Source organism: Oryctolagus cuniculus, chromosome 16 (assembly GCF_964237555.1).
Source record: "Oryctolagus cuniculus chromosome 16, mOryCun1.1, whole genome shotgun sequence".
Lineage (NCBI taxonomy): Eukaryota > Metazoa > Chordata > Mammalia > Lagomorpha > Leporidae > Oryctolagus > Oryctolagus cuniculus.
The window spans coordinates 58922713-58931408 of NC_091447.1; the positions used below are offsets into that span (position 1 = coordinate 58922713).

The 8696-nt window shown below is 74.5% G+C and overlaps 1 protein-coding gene across 2 annotated transcripts; it reads right to left on the bottom strand.

The window, feature by feature from the left end:
• Positions 1-3008: 3008 nt before the first annotated feature.
• On the bottom strand, positions 3009-8696 carry ABHD17A (abhydrolase domain containing 17A, depalmitoylase). Of its 2 annotated transcripts, none has more exons than XM_070058531.1 (5): positions 8538-8696; positions 6146-6589; positions 5049-5243; positions 3724-3903; positions 3009-3456 (listed from the first exon to the last, which is right to left on the bottom strand). In XM_070058531.1, exons 2-5 carry the CDS (start codon positions 6442-6444, stop codon positions 3231-3233), a joined length of 900 nt encoding a protein of 299 aa, XP_069914632.1. In that variant the 5' UTR covers positions 6445-6589; positions 8538-8696; the 3' UTR covers positions 3009-3230. The 2 variants fall into 2 exon arrangements, with proteins under 2 accessions (XP_069914632.1, XP_069914631.1); XM_070058530.1 differs by having other exon boundaries at positions 6119-6589.

Genomic DNA, 8696 nt, shown 5'->3' on the forward strand with positions numbered 1-8696 from the left:
TCCCCCGAGGCGGGCCCGCCTCCCCGTCTTGGCCTTGTGACCAGACCCTCCCCCCCGCCAAGCTTGGCAATCGCTGTGTCTCCCCTTATGTCGAGATTAAAAAAAAAAACACAAGACAAGACAAGCCGACACCGGAGGTGAGCGGGAGGCCGTTTAATCAGACGCCGGGCACACCGGCAGCTGGCACCGTGGTGCCCCCCGCAACGCCACCCTGCGGAGGCCCCAGGAGGAGGAGGAGGGCGGCGCTGTGGAGACGGGCTGGTTACGGGGTCAGAGGGCGGGGCTGCTGCCCACTGCCCCCAGCAGGAGTGGGCTCTCACCGGGCTGCACCCCCAGGCCCGGGGCCCACAGAGGCGGCCGACCAGCGCCTGGGGCGTGGGGGGCGCGCGCCGGCACCTGTCCCCGCTGCCCACAGAGCCACCGGCCCCGTAACCTACTTTGGTTTATTTCCACCACTCACTGCGGTGCAGGGCGAGGAGCGCTGAGCGCAGGGGTGGGGGCAGAGGGCCAGGAGAGGAGGAGCACACGTGGCGTCCTGCAGGGGCGCCTCTGGGGTTCCCGCTGCCCCTGCTGGGCGCCCCAGGGCAGGATGTGGTCAGATCTGGCCCTGGGACACAGCCCGGCCGGCCGGCACCGCCTCCACACGACCACGTGACCGCCTGCCCACCCAGACCCCGGCCAGCAGCCGGGCCTGGTGCCCAGGGACCTTCACCTGCGGGGCTCCCGGGGCCCGGATGGAGGCCTCTCCGCTCCGGCGGTGGGCGCGGTGGCCGCCCGTGAGACCAGCTCCCCGCTCAGGCTGGGACAGCAGCAGGTGCCGGCCCCAGTGCGTGGCCTTGCCGTCCACGTGGGAGACCCAGCAGCTGGACGATGCCCCTCCCCCTCCCTTCCTCTGATTCTGGGGTCCCTGGAGCCCACCCGGCCTGGCTCTCCCTCAGCAGCCCCCACGGTCAGCGCCGGCCCGGGAGGGGTGCGAGGGGCGCCGCCCGCGTGGGCGGGGAGGGCAGGATCGCCTATCCCAGGGAACTCTGGGAGGGCCAGCCCACCCCCAGGCAAGGGGACCCGGGAGCCCCAGCCTGGGGCCCACAGGAGGCAGCTGCACCCCCAGCCGCGCCCAGTCCTCGGGGCCGCGAGGTCAGCTGGCTGGGGGCGCTCGGGTACAGAGCGTCTGCTCGGGGGCCGCGGGCTGCGGCCAGAGTGACCTCGTGTGTCCTGGACAGGCCCCTGGGCCCCCTGCCCACTGTCCAAACCCCCAGGGCCCGGAGAGCAGGGCGGGCTGGGAGGGGGCGCGGCCAGGTGACGGGTGAAGCCGCCTCTCGGGGGAGCCGCGCCCGCTGCTTTTTCTAAATTTATTTTATTTATTTGAGAGAGAGAGAGACAGGTCTTCCACCCGCTGGGTCACTCCCCAAACAGCTGCAACGGCCGGGGCTGGGCCGATCCGAGCCGGGAGCCGGGAGCCGCATCCGGGTCTCCCACGCGGGTGCAGGGGCCAGCGCTCGGCCGTCGTCCACTGCCTTCCCAGGCGCAGCTCTACCCACCCCTGCTCGGCTCCTGACCCAGCTTCCTGCTCACCTATCCCGGAAGGGGCGGGCACGGGGGGCTGGGTCCCTGCACAGAGCTCCTGGCTCCTGGCTGTGGCCTAGCCCTGCCCCGCACCATCTGGGGGATGAAGCTGCGGATGGAAGCTCTCACAATAATAATAGAAAAAGCTGGGGCGCAGGGGGTAGAGCCGCCACCCGCAGGGCTGCATCCCACGTGGGCGCGGGTTCGAGTCCCGGCTGCTCCACTTCCGGTCCAGCTCCCTGCTGTGGCCTGGGAGAGCAGTGTACGATGGCCCGAGTCCCTGGGGGCCCTGCACCCGCGTGGGAGACGCGGAGGAAGCTCCTGGCTCCGGATCAGCTCAGCTCCGGCCACTGCGGCCAGTTGGGGAGTGACCCAGCCGATGGAAGACCCCTCTCTCTGCCTTTCAAATAAGTATTTAACTAAAAACGTCTTAAGATTCTTAGGAGCCAGGTGCTTCTCCTGGTCTCCCATGGGGTGCAGGGCCCCAGCACCTGGGCCATCCTCCACTGCACTCCCGGGAGAGCAGAGAGCTGGCCTGGAAGAGGGGCAACCGGGACTGGAACCCGGGGTGCCGGCGCCGCAGGCGGAGGATTAGCCTGGTGAGCCGCGGCGCCGGCCTCCTAAGACTCTCTGAACGCCGACTCGTCTGTGGCCCTCGCGGCTCCGAGGCCACGCCCCTCGCTCTGGGCAGCGCAGGGGCCGCCGCTTCCAGGGCGCAGACGCCGGGACGCGCCGGCCCGCAGGCCGCTCTCCGCTCCTCCCGCTCGGGAGCCGAGCCCTGCAGCTCGGAGCACACGCGCCCGCAGCCGGCCCCGCGGCGCCCCACTCACCGCCCGAGCCGCCGCCGCAGCCTCCACTTCCGCGCGGAGACGCCGCTTCCGCTTCCGCCCGGCAGCCCCGCCCCTCGCGCGCGACGACTGGGCGGGCGATCGCGGCGGCCACGCCCCCCGCCGCCCTCCCCCGCCACGAGGCCGAAGCACCGCCCTCCCTTAAAGGGGCCGCCCACCCCGAGCGGCCTGGTACTAGCGCCCTGGCCCAGCCGCTGCCAGCCCCAGGATGGACGATGCAGCCCCGGTCCCCAAGACCTAACCGTCGTCGGGAAGGCTGCGGGAGCTGCGAGACGGGGCTGGACCTCCTGTCCACAAGGCATCCCGACGGGAGGACACAGCTCCGGGGTGCGCAGGAGCCCGGGGACTCGGGTCCCGGGGCCACCCACTGCTCCTCTCTGGACCTCACAGCCAGGGTGGCACCGCCAACTTCCCTGGGCCGCAGACCGGGGCCCTGGGCTCCAAGGCCACCCCCTCCCCACCACCCCCGGGGCTGCAGACCAGACCCCGGCCCGCCCCGGAGAACGGGAGGTGCGCACTGGTCTCCCCGGGCCGCGCCGGGTCCGGGAGGTCAGAGCCCCAGGGGCGCGCACTGGGACGCGAGCAGGACAGGAGCCCTAAAATTTTAACTCTTTAATTAGTCTTCACGTTTCTCCTTTTGCCTCCTGAGGAGAGAGCGCGCGGCTCCCTCGCCTGCACACTGTCCGTGGCCCCTGGGCCGGGGCGGGTTCAGGCCACCGCGCACCGCCTGGGGCCGGGCCCGGGGTCCACATGCAGCCCGGGCCGCGGCGGGGCGAGTCCGCTGCCCCTTATTGCTGAGGTCCGGCGCGGCGCGCACCGCTAGGAGCGCTGGCTGGCCAGCTCCTGCGAGATGAAGTGGCGCAGGCGCTCCAGGTACTGGCTGTACAGCTCGATGTCGTTGTGCCCCGCGCCCTCCACCCACAGCGGCTCCACGGCCTTGGGGCAGCGCTCGTACAGCGCCAGCCCGTGCGAGAAGTCGATCACCTCGTCCTCCGTGCCGTGGATGATGAGCACGGGAGACGTGATCTTGGACACCTTCTCGATGCTGGGGGCGGGCGGGGCGGGGCGGGGCGGGCAGGTCAGGCGGGGCGGCCCCGGCCCCGCCCCTCCCCGCCGGCTCCCTCCCCGGGCCCCGCCCCTCCCCGCCGGGCCCGGGGGTCCCTCCCTGGGGGTCCCTCCCCAGGCCCCGCCCCTCCCTGCCCGATCCCACCCCGGGCCCCGCCCCTCCCCACCGGGCCCCTCCCCGCCGGGCCCCTCCCGGGCCACGCCCTCCCCGGGCCCCGCCCCGAGGCCCCGCCCCCGCCCCACTCACTTGGGGAACGCGTCGAAGCAGTAGGTCTTCTTGGTGTCGGGGAAGGCCACGCGCATGCCGGAGGTCAGCGGCGAGTGCAGCACCACGGCGGCGCACTCGTAGCGCGAGGCCAGGTCCACGGTGGGCACCGTGCCGATGCTCTGCCCGTACAGGATGATGCTGTCGGGGCTGATGCCGTACCTGGCGGCAGAGGCAGGGTCACCCGTGCCCGGGCGCGGCCCCTGCAGCCCCCCCCCCCCCCCCCCCGCACAGTTAACAAGGTCAGGCGGGTGGAGCCCGCATCCCGCGTGTGCGGGAGTTCCGCGGCGGCTCCACTTCCCATCCGGCTCCCGGCTGCGGCCCCTGCGAGGTCCCAGCCCACTGCCCCACCCCCCCACCCCCGGGACAAGGAACCGGGTGAGGTGGCTGCGGGGGCAAGGTGGGTCCTGGCCTGTGGGCTGCCACAGGCAGGCGCGCGCGGAGGGTTACAGCCGACTGCGCCCTCCCTGCACCTCCCCCCGCCCCAGCAGAGACAGCTGTAGGCCCCGCCCACTCCTGTGGGCCGCGCCGGACTTGCAGGCCATCGAGCACTAGCCCTCAGAGCGCCGGGTCCCTGGGCCTGGCCACGCCCCGCCCCGCCCCGCCCCGCGTCCTTGGCCCGATTCAGGTTCCCGCCTGCTTGGGGGCTGCTGGCCATGGTCCACACAGGACTCCTTGGCTCTCCTCCCTCCAGCCCTGACCCTGACCCTAGGGATGCCCAGCCCGGTGCACAAGGAACCCAGACAGCCCCCCACGCACGGCACGGCCGGCTCCCCGCCCTGCTGCTGGCCGGCCGGCATCCCCAGCCTCAGGAGCCATCGGAGGTCGCTGGTCTCCCTCCACGAGTGCCAGCCCAGGCAGACCCCGGACACCACCTGAACACGGGCAGCTCACGGCCACACCCTCAGGGCACCAGGCCAGAGGCACCGAGGCTGCTGGGAGCCCAGGACAGGTGCCAGCGCCAGGCCACGTCGGGGACCCGGCTCCCAGCCCGGCACCCAGGTCCCCCCCGGGGTGCCGATTCCCACGCTGCACCTGGTCCCCGTCAGACCAGGCAGGGCCAGGCCGGCTGTCCACACGCTCCGGCGAGGGCCCGGGCGAGCGCGTCCACCCAGTGCAACCCCGGCTAGCCATCCGGAGTCCAGGCTGGCGCAGGCGCCTCCCACAGACCGCCCTGGCCACCAAGGCCGTGCCGGGCACCAGACTGCCCGGCAGAGCCCCCCAGGCCCTGGACGAGCCCCGGCCTGCGCCCCCCTCCTGCGCCCCTCCGTGGACCACGGGGCTGACCCACGCCGCGGGCCCCGCACCTGGCGCGCAAGGCCTGCCAGGCGGCGTCCACGTCGGCGTAGAGGTTCTTCTCCGAGGGCCGGCCCGAGCTCGCGCCGTAGCCGGAGTAGTCGTAGGAGAAGACGTTGCAGCCGATGCGCGTGCCCAGGCCCAGGTAGAAGCTACTCATCTGGCCCAGGTCCACCGCGTTGCCGTGCGAGAAGAGCACCGTGTACCTGGCGGGCGGGCGGGCGGGTCAGGGGCGGGCCGGGGCGCGGGCAGGGGCGGGCGGGGCGGGTCAGGGGGCGGGCCGGGGCGCGGGCAGGGTCAGGGGCGGGCCGGGGGCGGGCCGGGGCGCGGGCAGGGGCGGGCGGGGCGGGGCGGGGGCGGGTCAGGGGCGCGGGTCAGGGGGCACTCAGCCCTGTCTCTGCCTCCCGGGGGAGGGCGCGGGTCAGGGGTGCGGGCCGGGGCGCGGGTCAGGGGCGCGGGCCGGGGCGCGGGTCAGGGCGCGGGCCGGGGCGCGGGTCAGGGGGCGGGTCAGGGGCGCGGGCCGGGGCGCGGGTCAGGGGTGCGGGTCGGGGGCGCGGGACTGGCCCCGGACGCTCCAGGTCTCCCAGGCTGCACAGGACCCTCCCCCAGGGCAGGGTCGGCCAGCAGTGGCCTGGGCTTCCATCTCAGAACACCCTCGGTCTCTCTGGGGGTCTCCAGGCTAAGCCGCAGCCACAGCAGGCGCCCCTGGGCCCCACGCCCTGTGGGGGAGGCCCGGCAGCCCCAGGGCGGCACCCCCACCCGCTCCCCCCCCCAGGCAGCACGGCGTGAGGACGGCTGCCCCTCCCTCCTGCCCCCAGCAGGCCCAGGAAGGCCACCCCTCCCAGGTCACCCGGGGCCGCAGCCAGCCCGCCCCACCACACGGGGCAGGGACCAGCCCGGGGCCGGCCGAGGGAAACACTTGCCCTTTGGACTCAAAACCCTGGGAACCCCCACCCCCCCAGCAGGCGGCCAGGCAGCCCCACCGGAGCCGACTCTGCCCGCCACGCGCGGCCTGAGCCCGGGGTCCCTGCCGCCGCCGCCGGCCCCACCGAGCACCCCGTGGGCGCGCCGGGCTCCTCACCTGGCGCCCGGCACGCAGCGCACGTACATGCAGGCGATGCGGCTGCCGCGCGCGCTCTTGGTCAGGAACACCTCCACGGTGTCCAGCTCGCGCTGGCCGTACTGGAAGTCAGCGCGCTCCGTCAGGTGCAGCTTCCAGCGCCTGGGGGCGCCGGCAGAGGCGCGCAGGGGGCCCAGCGAGGACGCCCCGGCCGGGCCGGGCTCGGGCTCGGGCACCAGGGAGTAGGTGGCCTCGGGGGGCAGGAAGGCGAGCTTGGCGGCGATGCGGCCGGGGCAGGGCGGGCAGCAGAAGAGGCAGCAGAGTTCGCTCACCGACAGGCCGTTCATGGCGGGCGAGGGAGACGCGGGCGGGGAGGAGGGCGCCCCCCAGACCAGAGCCCCTTAGGAGGCCGCAGCCCAGCCCCGGCGAGGTCCCAGCCGAGCGCCCGGGCGCCGCGCAGCTGCAGGTCTCCATGCCGTGCAGCGGGAAGCCCTGTGGGGACACGGAGACACGTCCTGGGGGCCACAGCCGGAGACCGCAGCCCCCAGGGCCTCCGCGCGGGTGCGCCCAGGGCCAGCCCCTCGGGGCGGGCGACTGCAGACAGCAGCCAGGCGCAGGCCAGCAGCAAACAAAGGCTCTCCCGAGGTGGGAGGTGGGAGGTGGGGCGGGCAGGGTGCGGTCGACAGAGGCCACCACCCCTGGCCGGGGAGGGGAGGGGAGGGGAGGGGGGAGGGGAGAGGGGGAGGGGGCTGGAGACGGGAGGGGCCTGTCTAGGACGCCGTGGAGCCGGCCTCACACCCGCAGCACCAAGCTGCCGGGGCGGCTACCACCACGCGTGGCGCTGCCGTGGGAGACGCCGCGCACCTGGGCACGCCCACCTCTGAGCCACAGCTCCCGGGGGCCTGAGAGGCGAGATGGGGGGGTCACAGAGCTGCACCCGCAGACCCAGGGATGGGGGGCAGGGTGCAGCCCCCGCCAAGCAGCCGTGTGCCTGGGTCTCCAAGGGAGCCCACCCAGCCCTGGCACGGAGTGGGGGCGGCCAGCGCCCAACAACCTGGCCTGGTGAGCAGTGTCAGAAATCAGCCCCTAGGCCGGCGCTGCGGCTCACTGGGCTAACCCTCCCCCTTGCGGCGCCAGCACACCGGGTTCTAGTCCCGGTCGAGGCGCCGGATTCTGTCCCGGTTGCCCCTCTTCCAGGCCAGCTCTCTGCTGTGGCCCGGGAGTGCAGTGGAGGGTGGCCCAGGTGCTTGGGCCCTGCACCCCATGGGAGACCAGGAGAAGCACCTGGCTCCTGCCTTCGGGTCCGCGTGGTGCGCCGGCCGCGGCAGCCATTGGGGGGTGAACCAACGGAAGGAAGGCCTCTCTCTCTGTCTCTCTCTCTCTCTCACTATGCTTGACCAAAAAAAAAAAAAAAAAAGGCCTCAGACAGGGGAGCACCCTCTGGCTGAGAGCCCACAGGGCAGGCGAGCCTGGACAATCAGGGGACATGCCAGGGTGGACAAGGCCGCAGGTGGACAAGGCCGCGCTAACCAAGCGGGGACAGTCACCCCCACACCTCCCTCCACCCGCCAGGGGCCGCCTGACACTCTCACAGCACCCCTCCCCGGGGCCGGACACCTCTGCAGGCACCCCCACGGCCTCCCCCCACTGCCAGGCCACAGCCGCCAGGCCTCCCCCTGGCCGGCCCGCTCACGGCCCCTCTGCTCCCGAGACCCCGCCCCCCACGCCAGGACCGGCAGGCACCGGCCCGGGCTCCCCCGCCAGCGCTGCGGGGGTGGGCAAGCAAGAGGCAGAGGACCCCCGGGGTCCCCGGCCCACACCAGGCAGCAGCGGGCACACAGCCTGGCCCCCCACCCCCGGGCACGGGCTGCCCGCAGGCGCGGAACCAGGCTAGCACTGCAGGGGCCACGGCCATGGGCCGGGCAGGACACCTGCCTGGGGACAGGGACACGTGGAGCGGTCAGGTGACAGCCGAGGGACAGAGGGACGAGCGAGGACCCGGCCCGGGAGGCAGCGCGCGCAGGGGTCCCGGGGAGTGCGGGGTGGGGGTCGGGGACCCCGGCCCCGTCTTGGGGCAGCCGCGCGCGGGGTGGACCCCCGGGGGCGGGGCTGGGACACGGAGCAGAGGGGCGGCGGGACGCCTGATGGGGGCGGGGGTCCCGGAAGGAGGCAGTGCACCTGACAAGGGGCGGAGCCGGGCTGTGTACGAGGCAGGGCGCCCGGCGCGGCTCGGACCGGACACTGCCCGCCCGCCGCGGCCGCGTCCCTCGGGGCGGGGGGCTCCCCGCACGCCGCGGCCCGCGCGGCCGGGGGCCAGGCAGGTGGGGGGTGGTCTCGGGGCCCACCGCCCCGGCCGCCTGGGCCTCGCGGCCCGGCCCAGCTCCCCAAACGGCCGCGGCCACCCGGAGGCCGCCCCGCGCCCGCCCCTGCCCGCACTCACCGCCCCGGCCCGCGCCCCCCGGCCCCGGGGCCGCGCTCCATGGCTCCCGGCCGCCCGCCCGTCCGTCCGTCCGTCGGTCCCTCTGCGCCCGAGTCCGCGCCGCCGCCGCTCCTCAGCGAGCGGAAGTGAGCCTCGCTCCCGCCGCGCCCCGGAAGTGAC